At 31.6% G+C, this 25,346-nt stretch overlaps 1 protein-coding gene across 1 annotated transcript in view; it reads left to right on the top strand.

Moving 5' to 3' along the window:
• The first annotated feature begins 1,553 nt into the window (after window positions 1-1,553).
• The window catches only part of LOC129915750 (uncharacterized), a 54,766-nt gene continuing 30,973 nt past the window's right edge, over window positions 1,554-25,346 (top strand). Inside the window, exons 1-2 of the mRNA XM_055995412.1 lie at window positions 1,554-1,643; window positions 13,144-13,661. Of these exons, the coding sequence (XP_055851387.1) occupies window positions 13,287-13,661 (375 nt within the window). The 5' untranslated portion in view covers window positions 1,554-1,643; window positions 13,144-13,286. The remainder of the gene's footprint in view (window positions 1,644-13,143; window positions 13,662-25,346) is intronic.

The raw sequence follows: 25,346 nt of genomic DNA, 5'->3' as shown, positions 1-25,346 counted from the left end.
ATTCGCTCCTGAGTGCAAAGCAACACAAAAAAAAGTCTGGTGCAACTGGTGCAATGGCAACTCTAATTCTGAACTCTTATGTATTTTATTTTTATTTTTGAAACGTGTGTTTTGGTGACTTTTTGTTTATTTTTTTTTTATTTGTTATCCAAGCCTTCACCAGCCTACACCAGCCTACACCTCTCTGTACGAAACAGACACAAGTGCAAAATATCAACCCCCTTCGTGTTAATGAGTGTGGAATGGCTTCTCCTTCTAGTGTTAAAAAAAAGACTGATGATGACGAACGAAGACGATGATGATGATGATGATGAGAATGTTGACAACGATGATGATGGTTGATGTTGTTGATGATGATGCTATCGATGTTTGTTGGTTGATGTTGCTATTCCTGGTTGCTGCTGATGGCTTCTAGTCCTTCTATCATTTTGTAGCTCTGTAATGTGGCCGGATGCAATGCCAACTCTGCCTTATTCACGATGGCAATCCCAAGGATCTATACCGCCGTGATATAGGAGACCTAAGCTAAAACGATGACTACACCACAGACAGTTTGCCGGATGCTTAAGACAGACAAGACAGACTCTGTCATAGATACACGAATACCTCTCGAATGCATAAGGAAAAAGCAAAAAAAAAAAGAAAAAAAAAACACAAAACGCAGCAGGATAATCCAACGAGAATGGACGGGACGAGAGGGTGGTAGGGCGAAGTGCCAGTGAAGTGCATTCTATGAGTGTATGCGAGTGCATGTGACAATAAACAGGGTTGGGGTGGCTCAGCTCTGCTCTGCTCATGGCTCATGGGGGTGTTTGTCTGCTTGTTTGTGTATCCGTGTCGGTTTTTGCATGTCGTCAGTCGCCGGCTGATTTCTTAATTTTTTTTTCTTCAACATTTTTTTTTTTACAAAATAATTTTTGCACATTTTTATGTTTTTTTTTTTTGCTTCGTTCTTAGGGTTTTTTTTTATTTTTTTTGTTATTTGTTTGTGTGTAAATGCATGTTGTGTTTGTGTATGCTTGTTGTGTATGCTGCCGTTGTCGTACATATATGTTTTGTGTATGGCTCTCGGAGCGCTCGTCGGAGCTCGGGTAAAATAAATATAGCTGGCGTGCTTTTTTTAAGCATTTTCGTTGGAGGCTTTTTAATGTGCACACAACCTGTGCAATCAAGTTGTCTCCAAGTTTTTTGATTTATATGCCAGTGCCAGTCCTACCGCAAGGATTTGATGGAATAGTCCATAAAAATAGTGTGTGCTGCTCGCGGACTTAACCGTTATATAGCATCTCGGTGGAATTCTTAGAAAAAAAAAATAATATATTTTCTATTATTTTTTATGTAATTTTCAATTTGATTTTGATGGAAAATTCGATTTTTGAACTTTTGTGACGGTTTTTAACGTTTGTGTAAGTCAGTTTTCAATCCCTTTACAAACCGGAAGTGGAAGTGAAATTCAAATATCATTCGCGGTTTTTTTTTTTAATGAAATCTCGAATGCAATAAAAAAATAAAGTGAAAATGTCTGCCTAAGGCTCTGTCTGGTCAACGAAAACACAGTTAATCAGAGAGTTACCAAAAAATGATGGAAATAAATACGTAATCCTGCATATAAATACCCTACCACCGCTGCCGACTTTATATAGGTACCTAGTTACTGTATATATTCTTCCGGTTTACAGCCAAGAGTACAACATTATCATAAATCAAAGGGAATAATAATAAAATAATTGTTTTGTTGTTGTGTTTTTGTTGGTATATAAACAAAAACAGTATAAAGCAAAACTAAATCGATGTAAATCATGGCATTAAGTGGCATTATATGTGCACGTTTTTGAGAGAGAGAGGGGACGGGACACTCGTCCGAAGCCCGGAAGCATGTTGGATTAAAGTATTTGTTTTGATGTTTCTCTGATTAATGGCGAATAGCGGTTTAATTTATGTTTTACGCGAAAATATTAGATACACATGACCTGTTGGCATAGATTTTCGGTTGTCACTGGTGAATTTGGGGTACATAAGAGAGAGGGTGGGTAATGGGTATAGTTTTGTCTATTTGTGAAGTGGTGGGTGGGGGTGAAGTGACCTGGAAAGACGTATTTTTTTTTTTTGATAATACCTTGTTGTGTGTTGGTATGGTAAATATGAAATGTCGGTATCGATTTAAATGAGTTTTAATACATATTCAGAGGTTTTTGTTTTGGTAGAAAAAAGATTATCTTCCCGTCGGTGAAACAGTTCACTTGGGATATTAATATGAAAGTTTGATTTAACATTCTATATACTTTTTTATTTTGCTTTACAAATCTTTTTGTCCATTAGCATTCATTCAGATTCTTACATTTTTTTGACCAATGAATATGACTGTCCTTTTTATAAAAAAAAAAATTCAATCCATGAAGAACAACTAGTCAAACAAAAATAACTACTTCCATAAAAAAAACTTTGAAAAAAGTACGCATACACCACAGTGACCGTCTTACTAAACATTTTTTTTTTGTTTTTTAGTCTTTGCTGAGCAATATGAATGTTTATGCAAAGTGTTAGATACAAGATATCTGTTAATTTTTTTTTTAAGATCATCAATTTAAATAACAGTAGGTATAAGAAACAGAATGGATATTTTTTAATCAATCTTTTCAAAAAGGGCATGCATTTTGTTTCAAAATTTAGTTTTATCAATATTTTCTTAAAAATGGCATCGAATTTTTTTTTTTTTAATTTAGAAAACATTTTACGTACCTATAAAAAATTATTAAAAAAAAAAAACAAAAAATGGCTCAAAAGATTTTAATTTTTTTCTTAAATTCCTTTTAGTAAAAAAAATAGTATTTTTCTTATAATATTTTCACTGATAGAATTAATTTTCATTAAAAGCTTTAATACTAAAAGTTTTTTCCTATCAAAACAAGTACGTGCAACCCATAGGTACATTTTATTTCAATGGCACTGACTCTTGTCAAGAATTGACAAAGCATCCAAAAGTATCATTGTTATGAAAAAAGTACATCTCTTAGTATCCGAAAGGAAACAGAAAACTAAAATAATGAAAATGAATTCATAATTTTTATTTATGTTTTGTGGAATTTATGATTATCCGTTCGGCTCGGTTGCAAATTTTAGGTTCCTTCTATTCTTTTAAAATAATTATCTCACAATTTCACAATTTCAGCTAATTAAATGGTAATTTGTTGCGCAAATTTGAAGCTCACATTGTTTTTGAGTTATTCAATTTACCTTGCTCAAAATTTTACTGCTCCCGTGGATAATTTTGGATTCAGTTTTAAGCTTTGAAAGGGCACTTTTGGTTCGTTGTGGCTATGCATAAAAGTTTTTGCCAGTATGTTATTGTAGCTTTAAAAAATAAAATTTAAAAAAAAATTGTTTTTTTTTTCAAAATTTCTACACTGGCCTAAAATTTTGAAAGTTTTAACAGTTACATGAGATTTTTCGTCTTATTTTAGCGAAATCTTAAATAAAAAAGGCAATCGAGCAACGAGGTCTTAGATTTTTATCTGAGTTAAGGTTACTTCAAATTTCTACAAAAACCAAATTTTGAATTTTTTTAGTTAAAAAAATTATTCAAAAGTAATGGTATTTGAGAAGCAATGTTTAAAAAAAAAAAAAATAGCTAACACAGACTTTTTTAGGTTCAAATTAAAGTCTTAAAGACCAACTTACATTGTTTTTGTAAAAAAATAATCGGTTAGGGCTAAAATAAACAAAGAATGAAAAATTCAGGTATTTTTCAACATATTACGCAATCCAAAAATGTTCATTAATTTATAACCATTGACAACACTGCCAAACCAGAACTACTAGATTCAATACACAGTTTGCCTATATATATAAATGTATTTTGGTTTTTTTCAGTTTTTATTTCTAAAATAATATAATTTTAATATTATACCTACAATCATAACCATAATTCCATATCATTACAAATCGGTACAACTGTGTGATGGAAGGATTTTCTAGAAATATGTCACAATTGTTTTTTATGCATTCTTCGTAGAAACTTGGAGACAGTGCACCATCATAAGTTAACGCGATTAATTTAAGTTTGATTTATTGTGTCCCAAAAAAAGGAAAACGCTTTGATTTTCCTCAAATACACACAATGTTTATTTTATAGGGCCACCTAGAACCTCTTGACAAATACCTGAACGGTCTTTATTAAATTTAGTTTAAGGCAATCTACCATCAACCAAAATTTCAAATTTAGTATAGTCAAACTTTCTCTTTTGTTCAAAAAATGTTTCAACTATTCATATAGAAACAAAAGTTCACCACATGAATATCCAAATGTGATCAAACCAGAACAAAGCTATTAAACATTAATCCCATCCGCTCTCACCCCAAATAAAACCCATGTTTTTTTTGTGTTTCTTCTATTTTTAATTTTGTTTTTAATTAAAATTATGCGATACTATATAAAAATAAAACAAAAAATAGAAAAAAACAAAAGTTTTGCACTTCCTCACTCAATTATTGCGTAACTTTGCCAATTTCCTTTTGCCAAAACATATACAAATCCACATCCCTCTTGTAAAAAAGCAATTACATCCTCTCTGCGTTCGGTTCGTTGTAGTATATGCAAGCAAGAAACCTACTCTCGTATAATAAAATCCTAGCAAAGAAAATTGTGCACATCCTATATATGAGATCCTGATTCCTGAAAAGAGTTGAATCTATATTTATGTGCTTCTTTTACTATACTCGAATCTATCCTGATGCACTCTAGATTAGCTCAGTTCTCTCTCTCTCGGTACTGCTACCAACTATATCTACTAACTAATGGCTTTACGGGCATCATCCAGGACTAGCACAACTATATGGTTCAATTTTTAATTTCCGGTCGGTCAGGAAGGATTACACATACACAACAGAAGTACAACAGTAAAACAGTGAAGTATAGTAAGTTGAAGCAACCCGTTCTATTGAACCACCCTATTATATGGCACCCCGACCCCACCCACCCATCCACCGACCAGAAACCAATTCATTTGTTCCGCCTGCTGTTTCCAATAATCAACTGAACCGTGGAACATACTCGCATGCACTTGGCTTATTTATGTTTGTGCAATGTTTTGTAAACATCTCTTGGGTAATCCTTTCACAAGCCACCTACTTCACCCTCCCCTACACTCCATTCTCTCTCCTCTCTCACTCTCTGGTGCAACGATAGCACTCTTTAATGAAACATGGTATTAATCCGCAAGCCTCAGGTTACATGGCTTGCAATTGTCTCTATTTCCATTTTCATCATTCCCCACCTGCCCTAACCACCGCACTCGCCTTGGTAAGAAAGTAGTGCAGCAAGAGTGCAACCAAGAACAACAACAACAACGCCCTCTACCGTGTCTGCTGAGTATCAACCGTCGCACCGTATCGGATTTCTGCTGCTGCCACTGCCACTTCGCCGTTATCACCACACCGCCACGCTGCTGCTGCTGCTGCTAGCTGGCCGTGTCTTCTCGTGGTTGAATGGATCAGCAGAAATTTCCCTCGCAGGTCCTCCGGCCAAATCCTTCGCCAACTTGACCATCAAGGGTTGATTACAATCGCATGTAAGGGAAGGAAGCACACAATTGCCATTGTCAAGCCTTCCTTCTGTGTCGTCTGTCGTTTGTCGTAGCGTCTCTTCTCGTCACAGCCCTGGCAGTGGCAGACAGAAAAAGAAGGATTACAAACAATTTGCTGGGGCTTCTTTATTCCTCGAGAAGTAAGTGGTGGCAACCTTGGCCCCCACGACCCGACCGACTCTTTACCGCTTGAGACTTGATGCAGAGTTCAGATTGCATGTTGTGTGTGCGTTGCGTCGTCGGTCGTTCGTCAGTCGTCATTTCGTCCTCGTCATCATATCGTAGAGACGTAGAAACGTAAGAGACGTAACGTATACTTTCGTTCATTCACTTTTTAGGATGCTTTTGCTTTGCAATATTTGCAATCTCTGATGGATATGTGTTGGGTCTCTTCGCTGTTCGTGCTGCTTCTCGCTGTGTGTGCTGCATTTGCACGCACCTTGCCCGCGTTTATGCTTGGATGCGCGTTGCGTGACACATCAGGGGTTGATGTTGCTGTGAGAATCGGCGTAGGTAGGCCGAAGTTGAAGGGATGATATAATTGAAATCATATTGGGGCACTGGAAGTCTAGACGTTGTTGTGACAGTGAATAATGAACACACAAAAAAAAATAACGAACTCTCTTGCTTGGTTCTCTATGAATGAACGGAGCAATCTGAAGCTCGTTCCAGTGAACATTAATTGATTTTGACTGATGTATATCGTAGGTAGGCACTACCGCAGGTCGCAGGTAGAGGAGATAAAGTTAATTTAAATGTTGGCAGGTTTTTTGCTTATAGAGACGAGGGGGACTCGAACTGATGGTGCACACGCATCAGAAGGATATTATGATGGAATGTGCTGATAAGACGATGTTACGATAATAGCTTTTATGATTGAGCACAGACTTTTATTATAATTCGCATGTTGTGGTAAGCTGTCATGGTTATCATCAGCCTTGTCTTTTGGATGTGGTGCGTTTTCAATATAATTGAAAAGAGTATTGTTGTATGGAAATAATAAGCCTTTAGTAAAAAGGTATTTATTTAAAAATATACCATCGAGTTTTATTTAAGCTGGGGCTGAAAATGACAATTAAATGTCAAGTCAACCGGTATCTTTTATTTTAGAAATACAACAAGGCAGTTAGTGGGAGTGGGAGTTCCTATTTCCAGGATATAGTTACGTACTAAGAAATGAAAGATAGAATTAGTACTTAAAACTTTTAAAGATACCCCAATGAAAATTGGTAAAAATTGCGACAGAAAACGAAGAATCTATGCAACATATATAATAGCCCAGTAATTTTAGGCATTTCTTACGCCAATCTGTAAAAACATTTAAGGGTCAAAACACCCCAAATCAATCTTAGACTACTTGTAAGAGTCATATCGAAACTTTGAACAAATTTCTGTAGTTTGAATAACTACGTTATAATATAGTCCGAAATCGGTTGGATTTACAGAAAAATCCATAAGGCAATATTTGTAGATAATTTTATGACAAACAGATTTCCCATTGACCCCTATTGACTTCCGAGCAACAGGTCACGAGATATATGCGAAAAACTCATTTTCGTGACCTTTTGACCTCTATAAATTCTAACGCGGAAGCGATATCAATGTCGATTTTTCACATCTTCATAACAACGCCGTAACGAAGGTCTATACCAAAATCGAGCCCAGTAGGAATTTTTCCGCAGATAAAACCTAAAATTACTGGACTATAATTATTTTACGGGAAAGTGTTTTGTTTTTGGAAATGTAAATTAAATGAATTTAGCATTTAGAATTCAGCAATTAAATTAAAGTGTCTACAAAAAAAAAAAACATGCTAAAATGAAAAAAAAAAAATTGGTGAGGTACCCTAAGAAATTTATTAATAACGGCGTATACTATTTATTATATACAGCCTACAAAACGTATAAGGCCTTTTTTACTTCCGATATAGGTTCTATAGGGCAAGTTTAGGATTCGTAAAAAAAATCGAAGTCGAGATAACAATTTTACATGACATTACAATGATGGAGAATGCCAAAAAAGTGGGTCCGGCAATTCTGTCTGTATGTCTGTAGGAACCTCGAGCTACAGCCTAAACTACTGGAGCTATTTTCTTCAAACTTGGTAGTTAACAGTTTTGGGTGATTCCCTAGAGGACAAATTGAAATTTTTTTTTTAGGACCAAAACTGACGGTACCTGTGATATAAAGGAAATAGAAAAGTTAATTTTCTTCAAAAACGGCTTTAACGATTTTGATTAAAATTTTTATGTGTAGTGAAACACATAAAAGCTTATTATTAACGGTACCTGCCATAGAACGGTTTTTTTTATTTATGAATTTCTCGTAAACGACAAAATATATTTCGACCAAAATTTTTATACAGAAACGTTTCAACGATAATTATTTAAAAAATCTAAATTTTTTTCTAAAAATATCTTTTTGAATTTTTAAAAAATATTTCAAATATTTTTTTTTGAAAAATCAATTTTTCGAAAAAAGTTAGAAAATTTTTATATATAAAAAATTATTTTTTTTAAAAAACGGCTCTTACGATTTTTTAATTTTTTTTTTCTAAAAATTCCTTTTTATACAAGAAATAAAATGGCACACTAAGTTTTTTGTAAAAGATCATTTACAGCGGTATTTAATTATTTATTAAAAACAGATTTAATTTTTTTTTTTCACCACTTATGAAATTCCGTGCAAATATAAAATTTTAAAATTTCCCTTATTTTGTTCAATGAAAAGCTTTAACATTTTAGAGTAACTTTTACCATAAAAGCAAGTACGTGCGACCCAAGTCGTACAATTTATTTTATTTAGGTTCTCAATTTTTTTTTGTTGAACAGTGTATTGAAATGTAGAAGCCAACACTAAATTATATCAAAAATTTGGCAGATAACTAACTTCACGGTTTTGACTTTTAAACATCCATAATATTGAGTTACAGATTTTTAACAAATTTTGTTTGCATCTGTGACTTTCATAATAATTAACAAATCTATCGATTACAATATCAATCTTGTTTCTGTCACAATTTGTTTGGAAAATAGCTTTTCGACCTTTTTCTTAATTCGCCTCTGTTTATTCATTAAAAAAAAATCCTTAGTATTCAAGTTTTTAAATTTATTTTTCTCTGACAATATTTTAACACCTTTTAAACTTATGAAAAATGAACTTTAAAGTATGACAACTCTATGCTTGAGAGGATGTCGCTAGGCAACCCATGTGCAATCTGTTTCTTTAGAACTTTTAAGTACCTACCTTTTAAGAAAATATAAATTTTAAAATGAAATAACGATGAGAGTAGGTCGTCCTATAGCGGGATCTTAAGCCGACTTTTCACGAGTCAATTTAAGTCGCACAGTATTTGTCTTCGGCTTAAGTCGACTAGGATTCTTCTATGGGAATATCACTTTAGTCACCTGAGGCTTACGTTCTCACGAGTCGACTTACGTCGAAAAGTTTCGCTGCACGCAAACATAGACACGTGAACTCGTCAGCATTATTGTATAAGCTTAAAAAATCAAGCATTATCATATTCTTATCACCCATAGCTATAAATTAGTGATAAATTTTCTAAAAAAAAAAAAACATAAGAGACTTAGCCACCAAGGCTTTTATAAATTGATCTAAAATGTAAGAAAAAATTTCTAACAAAGGGTAATTCCACACAAGTTAACTACCTACTATTAAGAAAAAAATTGAAAGTGAATGTTTTAGAAATTACTCTTCTTGCTTTAATAATTTCATATTAAAATTTTTTAATTTTTGTGTGTAGATCAATTCACAAATTTCAAAAAATAGTAAAAAAATAAAAAAAATTTGCTTAATTAATTATTCTGATGTTTGCCCAGATTTTGACCCCAATACAATATTAATTGTACCTAAGCATATTTCTGAAAATATTTGAAATGTTTTGTTGATTATATTCTTTAAATAAGTTTTTTATACAATTTCACACCCGTTACTGCAGACGTATAAACAAATTAAAAGTAACATAATTGCTAAATTTCAATAGGGTACCTACCACTAATATTACTCTAGTAATACACACTTTTTCAAATATACAAATATTTTCTTTACTTCTAAAAAAAAACACCCTTTCACATAAAAAAAATTTATACACTTAGGTACCTACATTATTCCTAATTTCCATGGGAAAGAGAACATATTTAATGAATTTCGTAAGGGTACCATTTATACCATTGATTTTATCGGACTTATCGCGGATTTTTTCCTATTTCCCAAAAAAAAAAAAAAACATCCTTTAACCTAAAATATTTGTATAGACTGTTTGGGTTCTTGGTTTCTGTTATAATAGAAACATTTTTACCAATTTTCATTGGTGTAATAATTTTTTCCTAGTTTTTGTGGTACTAATTCCGAATTTTATCATTTCTTAAAAAAAAAAAAACACCCTTTCACTCAAGATAATTTTGTACACTTTATAGATTCTTAATTCTTATACCAACCAAAACATTTACACCAAGTTTTAAAAATTAATAAAATTTAAGTCAGCTGTTATGATACCTTCCTCACACTCAACTTAACCTTTAAAAAAAAACACCCTTTCACCAAAAATAATTTTAAGAACTTAATGAATCCTTTGTCCCTGCTTTATCTTAAACATTCATCCCGAATTTTATTAGTGTAGCGTGTTTTTCACATGGGTTTCGGTTATATTTTATGTCATTGGATTCAGCATCAAAAAATACCTTAAAAACATGTGTCATATGATGATATTCGACAAACAATTTTTTTCAGTATGTTTTTGACCTTCACCCCCTCCCGCTTGTCCACGAAAAAACACCCTTCCACCCAACTTTTTTTTATAGACTTTTTTTTGTACTTGGTTCTTATCCCAAAAGCAAACTTTTTGCCAAGTTTCATGAGTGGAACAATTTTTTTTTTAATTTCTTGATTGTATGTACTATTTTACCTGTACTAGAAGCAGACTGAACAGAATTTTTAACTTCTCATCCGTTACACCATATTTTGAGAGATTGTGACGTTACAAAACAGATTAATAAACGTACTTGCTCTTAGAGTTCAAGTTGCTTAATTTTTTAAGACTTTTTATAGTACGCAGTTTTAATTGATATATTAAGGTGCATTTTTAGAAAAAAAAAAAAAAAATCAAAATCGTTAGAGCCGTTTTTAAAAAAACTAATTTTTTATAAATAATTAAAAAAAAAAGTTTTAAAATAAAATTGGTATGCCATTTTGTAGAAATCACTAATCAAAATCTAAAAACAAAATTTCAAAAAAATTCAATGTCCTGTTTTCGAAAATTTGATTTAAAAAAAAAAATTCAAAGTATTTTTAAAAATTATTTTTTTTCAAAATTTTACTTTTGGTCTACATACATTTAAAGTATATAAATGCTTTTGTATAAAAAAAAATCGTTGAAATACAATAAGCAGTTTTGCAGAAAATCCGATTTGAAAAAAAGGTCCTATGGCAGGTACCGTTAATAATGATTTTCAAACAAATCTTTTTTCTTCAAAAGATAGACCTTGTCTAAAAAACTAACATTTGATTTTTTTTAACAAAATCGTTGAAGCCGTTTTCGTGAAATTAAACTTTTCCGAAATTTTTGTATGACAGGTACCGTTATTTTTGGTCCAAAAAAATTAATTCCAAAAACCCCTCTGGAGAGTCTCCAAAAACTGCTACATAGCAAGTTTGGAGTCAATCGGTCCATCCATTTAGGCTCTAGTTCCTTATACAGACAGACGGACATCCGGGACCCACTTTTTTGGCATTCTCTGTCAGCGTAATGTCATGCAAAAATGTTATCTCATATATAGTACCTATATCGCAAGTAAAAATTATGTAGCTTTTATATGATTTTCGTTTCATTATTACACGGCCATTTTTAACTAAGGAATAACCTTTCGAAAATCATCAAAAAAAAATTTTTGTACCTACCTTTAATTTATCAGGCTAGTGTTTTTTTTTTTTTTTGTTACTTTTGTATTCTATTTTAATTAAATTGGATATTTTTTTTACAAATAAGAGTAACTTCTTCCAAAAAATGAGAACAATAAAAGGAAGATTTGTTAATGGGCTACGGTTTTTTTTTTTAAATGAACATGTTAGTGAGCGTGTCAGTCAGTACTATGTGTGAAACATAATAAATGAAAAATCGAATATTTGTTAAACTGACCAGAACTGACAGTAAAATCTTCTCTCTTTGTTTGAAATCACAAAGTAGTCATAGTCACCTATTTTAGCTTAGAACAAACTTTTCTTCTGTTTCTCCCAAAGAGCATTAACCTAGTGTGTATATTTATTGTATCCTGTGCACCACACTTCCCATGGTTAATCGTCTTCATAAATCACTATCATCCTTATGGCCCTAAGTCTTTGTGAATTGCAGCGTAGCCAGTCTCCGTTTAACTTTCAAACCCAAAAGGTGATTGCAATTCACGTACACAACAAAGATAAACTATATAGTATATTCCCATTCCCTTCTCGACGCCATCATCAAGCCAATTTCGATTGCTATGGTTATAAAAAAAAAACAAGAACAAAAAAAAAAAAAAAAAATGACTTTGTCCTTTTTGATATTCAAAGATATTTATCTTCTCTTCTTTTCATAGCCTGAGACCAAGAAAACTCTATGGTCGGTCGTGTGGCAAAGGCAATAGATAGAAATAGAACTCTACACAAAGCTCAAGCCCCATTATCTGAATATCCACTACCCCCCATTTCATCTCGTATATAAATATCCTCTTGATGTATGACCCTATACAACATAGCCAAGGGATGATTTTATTACAAGTCGTGTGGTCGCCTCATGGGTTATTCATATTCGTATACAAAAAGGATATAAATTTGATTTAGTGACACAGTCGTCGTCGTTGGCATAAACCACTTTGTCTTTGGGCGACTTTAACGCGGCGCGTATTGCTCTGCTGTTGCTTTGCTATACAGATTGCTTTTGGTTAGCCATATTTCCTTGGGGTTAAGTAAATCAATGGCCAAAATCTGTCGTCGTCTGTTGTCTTGGTCTTTTTCGACAAGAGAGAGAAGATGCTGACGATATGCGGTGGCGGTGGGTAAGGTACCTACTGTATTTAAATGCACAAGCAACATGTAGCACAAAGGCCACTTAAAAGCCGCATAATTATCCTGTTAATGATTGGGACATAAATTATGAGACTAATGGCACTTTACGTCATCACAGAGCTTAACGTTTTTTGGCTTTTTTGGTCTTTTGTAGAAATTTCGTGGGTGAATTTGACCAGTTTTTTCAAATTATTCTTTTCCTTAACTCGGTGGGATTTCTTTATATTCGAAGTTTCGAGTTCTAGGACCACATTTTCGGAGTTCAAGCTTAAAGTCAATGATACTTACTTTTACTCGTAGAAATTCTCCTTTACTTTAGCAAAGTTTTTGAGCTTGAAATAGCTTCAAAATGTCTATCGATTATGATCTTTTTCTTGTTCTCTAAAAGAAATAGCCGAAAAGTTTTAGGTATCGAAGTTCAAAAAAACTAAAATATTGGTGAAATTCACCTTATGATGATTTTCTTTTAATACAACATGCTTATACTTATCCCTTATGTTTAGATATTTACCACGTAATTAACACAAACACACACACACATTACAGCATCATGCTATGAAGAAGCTTTTACATCATAACAACACTAACAGTGTTAAGGACACAACAATACTACCAATTAGAATCTATTGGCGACGACGACGTAATAATGGCATATCGTAGTAATATTGTTTGTGAATGGCTTCGAGCCCTCGGTTTGGGTCAATATGCCGAAAGTTTTATGGAAAATGGTTATGATGAATTGGAAATATGCAAACAAATTGGTGAAATTGATTTGGATGCAATTGGAGTCGAAAATGGACAACATCGTGGTAAATTGTTGAAGAGTGTTCGTAATCTTCGAGAAAAAGGAGCAGCAATTGTTTATGTGATGATAAATGATCCAAAGGCTTTAAGTAATAGCAATGAAATATTAGCATCAGAATGTGATACACCGACTACACCGAAGGAACTTGAATCTGTGATGAAAAGGCATTTAGAAGCCGATGGTATACGATTGACAGCGCATCCATATTCGACACCGGTAAGTAAAGTTTTCAATTATTATAAATTATTTTAGTCCATTATGAATTTTATGCCCCACAGACTAAATATTTTTATCAACATTTAACTGATTTTATAATTGTTTCGAACAATGCTCTTACTCGTCTCCACAAATTTACAATAAATTCCTTAAAATACTTAACTTTTTAACCTTCACTTTTTCTGAAGCTTCTCTGCAAATAATTGCTTTTTATTGTCATAAGAAATTAGAACCAAAAGAGTTATCACGGGTCGTTTGAACGCGACACTACTCGAAGTGTCTTGCACTCCATATGTTTTAATGTAGAAATGTTCATTGGGGTCTAAATAGTAAGAAAAAAGCTTTTTTAAAATTTTCTATCGAGCTATTCGTTTTTTATGAGCTTAATAAGTTATGAAAAAACGTACTTTTACGTACTTTTTCACACGTTTTTGTTAAGGATTGGTGACAAAATCCCGAAAACCGAAATCCCGAAAACCCAAAATCCCGAAAACCCCAAATCCCGAAAACCCAAAATCCCGAAAACCCAAAATCCCGAAAATTTGAGCAAATTTTTCATTTTATATAATTTTTCGGGATTTCGGTTTCGAAAACAATCCTAAGTGTAAAATTAAGGTGTTAATACGTAAAAAACAATATAAGTTTATGATTCCGTTAATATCTCTTTTTACATGATTTCAAGTTCTTATTGTGCTTTCAGCAATGCTTTGTAATGATTGAGTTAAGTTGGAAAATCGTTGAACTAAAATCAAAAGAATTATTAGTTTTAATATTTAACTTGTAATAATTGTATGTTTAAATTGTTTTTAATTGGTTTTAATTTTATGTTTCAGTTAAAATTTCAGTAAAACACAGTTTTAAAGAGTTTTTTATTTTTTCTGTTTTTTTTTCGGGATTTTGGCCTTTCTGGATTTTGGGTTTTCGGGATTTGGGGTTTTCGGGATTTGGGGTTTTCGGGATTCTGGGTTTTCGGGATTTTGGGTTTTCGGGATTTTGGGATTTCGGGATTTTGGGTTTTCGGGATTTTGGGTTTTCGGGATTTGGGGTTTTCGGGATTTAGGGTTTTCTGGATTTTGGTCTTTCTGGATTTTGGATTTCGGGATTCTGTCCGTCTCCCTTTTGTTAATAACTCTGTTAATAATAATGGTAGAAACTCAAATAATGGCTTTATTTTTAGAAGAAATATGCTTCTTTTTAACGGCATTTTAATCAAATTAGTGGCATTTTTAGATCTTCAGATATTCGAATCTAAGTCCGTTCATTTTTTCTGCTCAATTCGATTTCACTAATCAAAAATTTTTTTTTATAGAAGTCAGGGTATACTTTTCTAATGGTTTTTCATATGTTGAACTCGAATCTGAAGTCAAAAAAATTCCATCACATCAAGTTTTTAAGATACTACCGTTAGAAAATCAAAAATAGCCTTTTTTTTAACAGTTTTTGAGGTTATGTCATCTTGCGTGATAATTTTTTATAATTACATTTGTAGCGGTTTCTTAAAGAACTAAGTTTCTTCTTTAAATCATTTCGATATCGCTTTTCTTCTCCAAGAAATCCTAAAATCAATTCAACATGTTTGGTGAATATTCTCTATGAAAAAAAATCTTATGTTCGTTTGGGTTTCATGGCAAATCGCAAAAAATTTTTGCATTCCTTTAAGTTTTTTGGTTAGTTTATGGCTAAGAAAATTTTTTTTTTGTTCAAAGCATTGTTGAAAATATTGTTGGAAATGACGAAAAAAAATACTGTAAAAATTTCTATTTCCCATACGATTTGTATGGGAAAGATTGTGTATTTGTGTTTAGAATTTTTTATCTTTTTAATGGTTCATCAAAAAGGCTAGATTTAATCATTTTCTTGTATAAAATTGAACGCTCTACAAAATTGCATTTATAAAATTAAAAAAAAAAAACGGACGGAAAAATTTTTAGTTGAAAATTAATTGAAGATATCTAATATGATAGTATTAGGGGTTTGAGAGTTATATAAAAGGATCTGTGAAACCAAAACACAAGAGGTATAGAATACAAATATTCGAAAATTTTGCCAAATTTTTTGAAAAACCTAATAATTTCGTCAAAAAATCGGAAAAAAATGAGAAAAAATTACTTTTTATATTTTAAAGTTGAATAACTTCGAAACGCGACGGTAAATCAAAAAAAATTTCAATTTCGTTCACTTTAAGCCATAAGAACTAATTTAAAACCATAAAGCCCAGTTTTGATCCATGGAATAGTCGGTTTTGTTTTTTTGTTAAAAATGATTATTTATGAAAACTGATTGCATTCAAAAATTTCAACTCTTTTTTACCGACTTCCAAAAAGGAGGAGGTATTCAATTAGAAAAACCATAAAACCCAGTTTTATCCATAGAAGTCGGTTTAGTTTTTTGATAAAAATGATTATGTATATGTTTCAAAGACATATTTGTGGAAAATATTTTTAGCTGAAATAATAAGCTTTCACGTGGTATAAAATGTATAATAGAATGTCATGTAAAACCATTGACAAAATATTGTGAGAAAAAAATAGTTAATTATTTTGTTTTTTCATGAAAATTAGTTATTTATTTTTACGTTTTATTGGTAACCTAATGAAATCATTACATCATTATAAAAATAGTTACTGAAGTTCAAAAACACCGAACTTTCTCGTAAATGACTTCACAGATTTCAACGAAAATTTTTATAAAGAAACGTTAAAGAAAACTCAAAGAAATGTTAAAATAAAAAAAAAATATTCCAAATAAATAATTTTTGGATATTTAAAAAAAAAAAGAACACTCCATCATTTCCTGAACAACGCAGTTGAGCTCTCCTTAATTGAACCTATTGACAAATAGGTTTTGCTGTGGTAAACCATAACCTTACAAATTTCTTACAACAATTTGACCTAAAAAACAAACTTGCAAATATCTTCCAAAAACACTTTGTTGCCTACTTAAATTCCATAACTAACAACTTTTTGCGAAAATTAATTTCCTACCAAAGACATAGCCGTAGCTAGGATTTCATTTCGGGGGGGGTTAGCTCAGACCAAACAATTTTTTTTAGAAATCACAATACTTTGTATCAACTGTATGTAACTGCAGTCGATTTTTAATCCCGCTAAAGCAAATTGTCATTAGAACTGTGGCGAAGCGAAAAACTTGCCTAAATCCTTTTTAAGTATTCGTAGATAAAAGTTTAAAATAGCTCTGCTTACTGTAAACCAATTTAAAAATGGGCGAATATTCAGCGGCATGTCTTGTTTAAATTGGTAAAAAAGGGCGAATAAGTTGGTTGACATAAATTGTGAGCGTTAGCGAGCAAGAAAATTTTGTTGAAGAAACAAATTTTAACCATTCTTAGGCTTTATAAAAAAAATTATTTCGCACAATTTTATATATAAATAAAATGCACGACTGGGTCGCACGTACTTGCCATTGTAGTTCAAAGTATCGTTATCTTAAATATCTATTTGGAATTTAAGTTTTTGTTTAGTGTCGAGAAAAAAAAACTTCAAAAAAATGTAAAGTTTAAAAATTTAAATTTAAAATTTTTTTTTCAAAAACTCTTTAAATTTTTTTTTAAAAACTTTTTTAATTTTTTTTTTTACATTCGACTGTTCCAAATTATGTCTATAAGTTTTGAATAAAATTGACTTATTCGTTAAGGAAATATATGAACTTAAAAAATATGTCAATTTTTGAAAAACGGCAACGCCATATTTCCGTTCTCCGAATTTTTTGAGAGAAACTCAAAACGCAGTTTTGTTAGAATCAATAAGAGTATGAAGTACACCAAATTTAATCAAAATCGTTAGAGCCGTTTTCGAGAAAATTGCAATACCTCGAAAACGTTATATGCGATATGCGTTAAAAGGGAGATATTAAAAAAATTTTAAAAAATGGTCTAGGGAATTACGTAAAAATCATCTGTACCAAGTTTCAAGCAAATCCATCCATCCATCCGTTTAGACCCTAGCTCGATGTACAGATGGACGCACAGACGCACAGACCGACGGACGGCATGACGAAAACCACTTTTTTAATCTTCTCCATTATCGTAATGTTTAAAACCTTGATTAAATGATAAAAATTATTAAAACCTCGAATTTTTTTTCTACACGAAACCAATACTTGCCCTATAGAGCAAGTAAAAAATGGACAGAAAATTAATAGGTACATTTTATCTATTGATTTCTAAATTCAATTGGCAATAGGTACTTAAAAACAAAAACTTTAAATAATCCAAGTTGTTTGGCATGAGCTTATTATACTTCACTTTGAAAATTAACAATAAACTGAAGTCGTTTAATTTTATAATTTGAAACAAAAAAATAACGAAATGTTGTACATACAATTTTAAAGTTCAAGTGACCTCAACTCCAAATTTATAAAGCGTTTCGCCCACTTAAAATAAAAATATTTTTAATAATTTTTTTATTACTTTTGTTTTTTTTTTTCTCGTTATTAAATGTTGTTCATAGGTATTACACTCTCTGAATAAATGGATACATTTATTTTCGCTTATATACTGGATTTAAGCTTATCATAGAACAAAAGTGGTTAACAAGCGAGAGATATCTCGGACAGTAGAAAAGATGTCGGAAAGATTTAAATAGATTTAACGGTAATATTTGAAAAACGAGATGTGATCGAATATGTCTGTTCTTGGATTCGAGTTCGACACACCGAAACCCTTTGAAAAAGTATAGTTTAGTCTCGGCACCAAAAACCTTGCATAAATACTTGTGGTATTTAAAGAGTATAAAGAGCATTTTAAGATGTTAACATGGTGCTTAAGGAAATGGTCAGAGGCAAAAACTCGTTTTCGAAAAATCCCTTACCAAACGTTGTAATGGTCCAAAAAAAATTTTGTTTTCCCTTATAAAAACTTCATCGACAGCTTCTTTAACAATACAAAGTTGGTAGAGACTTTAAGGTAATCAAATCACTAAAATACAAAAACAAAACATTTAGTGCTGCACATATTAGTTTTGTTTATAATATATCTTTTGATTTTCTGAAAAAAATTTCGGGGGGGGTTAAACCCCCAAAACCCCCCCCCTAAATACGGCTATGACCAAAGAACAATCAAGGCCAAACAACTGTCAAGTGACAAAACAGATAATGGCTTATACAAACTAATTTATTTCTAAACTTCACCACCTCAACACCACACACATACACACACAAACAAAGTCTGCACTTAATTTCAAGTTTAAATGCCCATCAATCCGCAAAACATTCTTCTTCGTCGTATAACAATATAAGACCTTTGGTTCCGCCAGCAGCCACTGCCATCTACCGTCAAAAGTCGAATACTTTCTCTTTGTTGTTTCTGACTCAATCCCCAGTCTTTATACCAAATACTCTCCTGTACTATCTAACTCGTGTACCTTTGTGTATGAGTAAAACATTTTAATGAGAAACTTTTGAAAACCACTTAAACTTAATTAACTTTAAAAATGGTTTTGGACGACGAGGAGACCAGTGGCCGCCATACACACAGACTCTCCTCTCATATATAAATATAGAAAAAGAGATGGTATAGGGATCCTATAAACATTTCAACTTTCTGCCCAATAAAACATTTTGTTCTACTTGGAATGTTGGACACGTCTTATCTTATAGTTGTATGTTATATACCACCTTATCGACTCTGGAAGAGAATGTCTACAGACATCCTTTCTTCCCTTTTTTTTTTTCATTCCCCACAACTATTTTCTGAGATCAGAATGGACACAATCGTACATACCTTTTGCTCCTGGAAAAACTCTCTGGTACAACAACTTTCATTGAAAATAACTTGAAAGATTGAGAATTTACACAGGACGAAGCCATTTCCGAGATAGTAGAACCCAATTCCTGGCAAATACAATTTTAAGCGAGAGAGGAAAATTTTGGGAAAAAAGGAAAAACTTTCACTTCTGCCATTAGCTTCTTGCACACCTCAACACTCACTTGCACCAATAAATGATTTAAGAAAATGAAGGTTTGGTTTGGTATTTCGGGTTGAACTTTTACTTAAGCCATTAAAATTCACCACTTTACCGGAAGATGGGTGAGAAAGGAGGATGTGGATTAAAAAAGGGAATTTTACAAGCAAAACAATTACTGTACACGGAATTATTTATATAAAAAGGGGGAAAGTTTTTCATTAGAGTTTCGTGTCCTGAATGAACACTGATATCAAATAAAAAAAAAGAAAGACTCTTCAGAGAGAAATTGGAAGTTCAAAACGGAGTCATACAAGGTTGCATACTATCGCCAGTATTGTTTTTTTTTTTTTGTTTGTGATAAGCGATGTACTTCGCGCATTAATGTCCTTCTGTTGATACTGTAGGAATTCTCCTGGACCTCATTTTCGTTGATTTCCTTTAGGAACTTATTCCCTGTTAATGTCTATCCCCAATAGATGAGTGTGTGTGTGAGTTTGAGTGAATGTACTTGGTATGTTCGGTATTTCAATTAAAAATTTGTGTTTTCGGTACAAAGTTGCTTCTGTTGTGTTGTTGATTCCCTGCTGGCACATGAGAGTATATTAAACCCTTGTTCGCTTGCATCAAAAGAAAACCCAAATTCAGATCCGGATCCGGTTGACTGTTGTATAGCTGTCGAAAAAGTTAAACATTGATACTTAAAGTTTTGGTTGCTTAATAAAGGATGTTGCCATCAGTGTGGCGATGGTGGCGTTGAGAAGATTGGGTGGATTTGGTCTTCTTGCGTCATTCATGCAAGCTCTGTGATAGTATGAGTGTGTTCGTTTTCATAATGCAAAAAGGGTTGCGTATTATTATGCATGTGTGTGGTAATAAATAAATCTCTTTGACAAGACCCCAGTTCTATATAAAGTATTAGTGGAAGCTTCATAAAATTTCCCAAATACTTGTGGAATTCTTTCCAGCAAAATTGTGTGTGAGGAAGAAAAGGAATTATTGTGAAAGAGTTACGATGCCAAAATGCGATGATCTTGTGTGCTACGAAGAAATGACAGGCGATGGTACATATTTTCACTCTGTGGAAAGTAATTCAATAAAGCAACAGTTTATTTGAATTCTCTACTATAGTTTAGAATTCTCGAGAATAGAGGAGGGTTTGATGTGTTTTGTGTGTGGGTGGAAGTGCCACTATAAATTATTGTAGATGGACGGATTAAGTGTCTTCGAGGTAATATATTTTAGTGTTTTTTGTTGGTAAACGTGGTTGAAAGGGATGAAGGGTGGTTATATTTATTTTATATGGTATTCTTTTACAGTTTTATAGTTTTTTTTTTAGCATAATTTAGTTATATCATGTAATTAAATTCATATTGCTTACTTTCTGCGAAAATGTAGGTCTATGATAAAGTCTCCATTATTAATTGTATCGGAGTTTTATTGTATTATTGACAAATAAAAAAAACTGACTTGAGTACTAATAATCTCAGAAATGAAGTTTGATTAAACTGGTTTACAGTCAATAACACTATTTGTTTCTAACGTACTTTGACCTCAGGGACTCGGAAATCACTTTAGAACACGTTGGATACGTTTTCGAGAAATGATGTTTCCAAGTTTTTTGTCGTTGTTTTTTCCAGCCTACTTAGTATTCGGGCTATATTTTGAATAATAAACGACTAAAGCTGAGTAAATAAACAACAAACACTAGAACAACTTTTTTGGTCACTCCAGATTTTTAAGTGCAATTTATCAAAACATTTTTAAAAAATCGAGTTTTTAAAGGAAATTTCTGCAAAAAAAAATTTTTTACTGAAAAAAAAAAAAAATCAAAATCTTTCGAATCCTCATTGATTTAAATTTTTTTCATGTGTAGTACACTTTCTGGCAAGGAAAGAAAGATAATTTTCTGCAAAATCTATGGATAAATTATAAAAATATGAACATTTTTGTGACGATCAATATTTTCGACTTTTTCCGTTACTCTTTGAGTTTTTGTCTATAACTTGAAAGCAAGCCAAATTTGAAAATTTTTAATTTTTAAGTAATTTTTTGTAGATAATTAAAATTCCTATCGATATGTAGGGGAGAGTGGCGGACAGTGAGACGGTGCAAACAGTGAGACAATCCATTTTTCTCTTTTCTGAAAATAAGCACAGTAACGCTAGTTTGGGTCAAAACGTTTATTTCCCCGTCTGCGTCTTTTAATTTTGTCCCGACTTAATTAAAGCTGTCCATTTTCCCCCGCCGTAAAATATCACACAAAATCAGGTGAAAGTAGTTTTTGGAGTGTTATAAAAAGAGTGTATAACACAAAAAAATCTGGTTAGTGGACAGAACTTTTTTTACATATGTATTATATTTATATGTTCTTTCATAAAAAAATATCATTGAATTAGAATTCCTTCTCGTTTTTTGTAATTTTATATTTTTCCGAAAAATGACAAAAAGTAAACAGTGAGACATTATTAAAAAGCAAACAGTGAGACATAGGTTTTTTAAAAAGCAAACAGTGAGACATATAGATTTTAAAAAAATCTATTATTTTAGCATGACTTCAAAATGATTTCGTATTGTTTTTTCTTTCATTTTTTTTTTGGCTTTTTGTTTTTTTTTTTGAATAAATGGGTTAAAGTAACATAAATTAATTAAGTATATACTTGTCAATTACCTAATTATTTGACGTTTTCGTTATTTTTTTTTTCACCTAAGAATGTCTCACTGATCGCACCCCTTTCAAACAGTGAGACGTTTTGACTTTTTCTACATTTTAGTCCAATGTGATGCCCTCATTCATTCTTTAACTATAAGTTTTTTTGCAACATTAAGATAAAATATGTCTTAAACTAACTTCAAAGTTTCGTTAAGCTATCTCGAAAACATTCTAAGATATACCAATTTAAAAAAAGGGTGTCTCACTGTCCGCCACTCTCCCCTACAGTTTTAAAAAAATTTATAATTGATATATATTTAAAAAAAAAAACTTTGCCGTTTTCAATTTTTGTGACCATTATGTTGACCATTATTGTTTTCTTTTGTACTTTACATGTTCAATATCTATTAATGCTCAAATGATAAAAATAGACCATTTAGTAAAAACATCAAAAATTTTGTTTTTTCTCTTTTATGAATAGTTTTTCTTAAGTTTTTTACAATATTTCAATTTTAAGTTTTCTTAAAAAGATGCATATCGATAGGAAATTTAATTATCTACAAAAAATTGCTTGGTAAAAATTTTAAAATTTGGCTTGCTTTTCAAGTTATAGACAAAAACTCAAAAAGTAACAAAAAAAGTCGAAAAAACAACGACAAAAAACTTGATACCTATGTAAAAATAGTACAGGAAAGTTAGTAAAAAAAACAGGCATATTGTGGAACGAAATATAGGACGGCTGAATTTTTCAAATCTGAAAGAAGGGTATTAGAAAAGCTTAAGTCCTGGTTTTCGGGACGCCACCCCCCTGGCGAAATCCACCATTTTGGAAAACGCGAATCGCTCTATATCTCCAAAACTATTTGTCGTAGAGAAATGGTTATCAGACCAAAGTTCTTAGAAATTTAATAATCTTTTTCTTTGGCATACATTATTTTTCTGAGCGGGAAATAGTTTTGAGGTTATGTAGTTTTAATTTATTTTTTTTCGGTTTTTTTAAGTTTTTATCAGTCCCGCTAATAGTAACATAATTTTTTAAACAGTTAAAGTTATAGACCATCAAATTACCAATAATTTGGTATATTTTTGAAAGTCATGCGATGTATGAGTCGAAAGTTATTGATCTTAAAACTATAGACTAAGTACAGGAAAGTTAGTAAATAAAACAGGCATTTTGTGAAACGAAATATAGGAAGGCTGATTTTTTCAAATCTGAAATAAATGTATTAGAAAAGCTTAAGTCCTGGTTCTCGGGACGCCAACCCCATGGCAAAATCCGCCATTTTGAAAAACGCGAATTGGTCTACATCTAATAAACTATTGGCTTGACCGAATAAGTTACGTAACTAAAGTTGTAGGTAATATAAATATCTTTTCTTGTGCATTCACTGTTTTTCAGCGAGGACAACACTTTTGAGGTTGTGTTGTGTTGTTTTATTTTTTATTTTTCGTTTTTTTCTCAGTCTCTATGATAGAAACATGAAACATTTTAGCATGATTAAAGTTGTAGAACATCAAATTTCCATCAATTTGGTATACTTTTGAAGATTATATGACTTTTCAAACCAAAGATACGGATTTTTGAGAGCAATCCCTTTCAATATTTTGAATTAATATACTAATATGTTTTTGCATAAGATATGAAAAAAAGACTAAATCGTTTACGTAATGTAAAAACAAGAAACATATGATATGAGAGAGAGTTGTTAAGGTGGGTAATGGTAAAATTTAGAATATTGTGGTACACATATTTTGTTTTAAGTCAAACATCCAAATTTTATGATTCTAAAACATTATGTTTCTAACATAGAGACTGAGAAAAATTAAAAAAAAAAAACGAAAAATAAAAAATAAAACAGAATAACCTCAAAAGTGTTGTCCTCGCTGAAAAACAGTGAATGCACAAGAAAAGATATTTATATTACCTTCAAATTTGGTAACTTATTCGGTCAAGTCAATAGTGTAGCAGATACTTATAGACCAATTCACGTTTTTCAAAATGGCGGATTTCGCTAGGAGGTTGGCGTCCCTAGAACCAGGACTTAAGCTTTTCTAATACCCTTATTTCAGATTTGAAAAAATCAGCCTTCCTATATTTCGTTTCACAAAATGCCTGTTAGTATTATTTACTAACTTTCCTGTACTTAGACTATAGTTTTAAGATCAATAACTTTCGACTCATAAATCGCATGACTTTCAAAAATATACCAAATTATTGGTAATTTGATGGTCTATAACTTTAGCTGTTTAAAAAATTATGTTACTATTAGCGGGAATGATAAAAACTTAAAAAAAAGGAAGAAAAAATAAATTAAAACAACATAACCTCAAAACTATTGCCCGCTCAGAAAAATAATGTATGACAAAGAAAAGGATTATTAAATTTCCAAGAACTTTTGTCTGATAACCATTTCTCTAGGACAAATAGTTTTGGAGATATAGAGCGATTCGCGTTTTCCAAAATGGCGGATTTCGCCAGGGGGGTGGCGTCCCGAAAACCAGGACTTAAGTTTTTCTAATACCCTTTTTTCAGATTTGAAAAATTCAGCCGTCCAATATTTCGTTCCACGAAAAAGTCTATCTTTCCTGTAATAAAAGTTAAAGTTCACTATGGCGTATACGTATCTTTTTTTTTAATTTTCGATTAATTTTTTTTTTTAAAGTTCATTGGTTTTTTTTTAATGGATTCATGTCCTTTTTGATGAAAAATTGGATTCTGACCAATATGATGGACTGAAGCCTGAAATAGTTTTTAGCTTAGTTTTTCAATTAAATACATCTATAACAGAATTTTGCGTTTCTGTCTGTTAAATAGCTTAAAAAAATATTATTTTTTTTACCATTAAGAATATAAACAAGTAATATCTCACACAGAACAAATTCTTAATTAATTTTTACACCTTTACATATTACAACTATAAAAATTTTGCATAAAAACTTTCAAATAAGCCCCAAGCTTCACATCAAACTGATTATTCCCGCATGCATTTATCTTAGCCAGTAAATAACTTTGACCTACATTATTTCTTTTTATGTTATATGTGTCCAATGTGTGTATTCACTAAGCCATATCCTTAATTATCCCGCACAATTGCAAATAATTAAATATCC

This window comes from Episyrphus balteatus, chromosome 3 (genome assembly GCF_945859705.1).
Source record: "Episyrphus balteatus chromosome 3, idEpiBalt1.1, whole genome shotgun sequence".
NCBI classification, from domain to species: domain Eukaryota; kingdom Metazoa; phylum Arthropoda; class Insecta; order Diptera; family Syrphidae; genus Episyrphus; species Episyrphus balteatus.
Note: the sequence above shows the minus strand (reverse complement) of the source record. Positions and strands in the feature narration are given on the sequence as shown.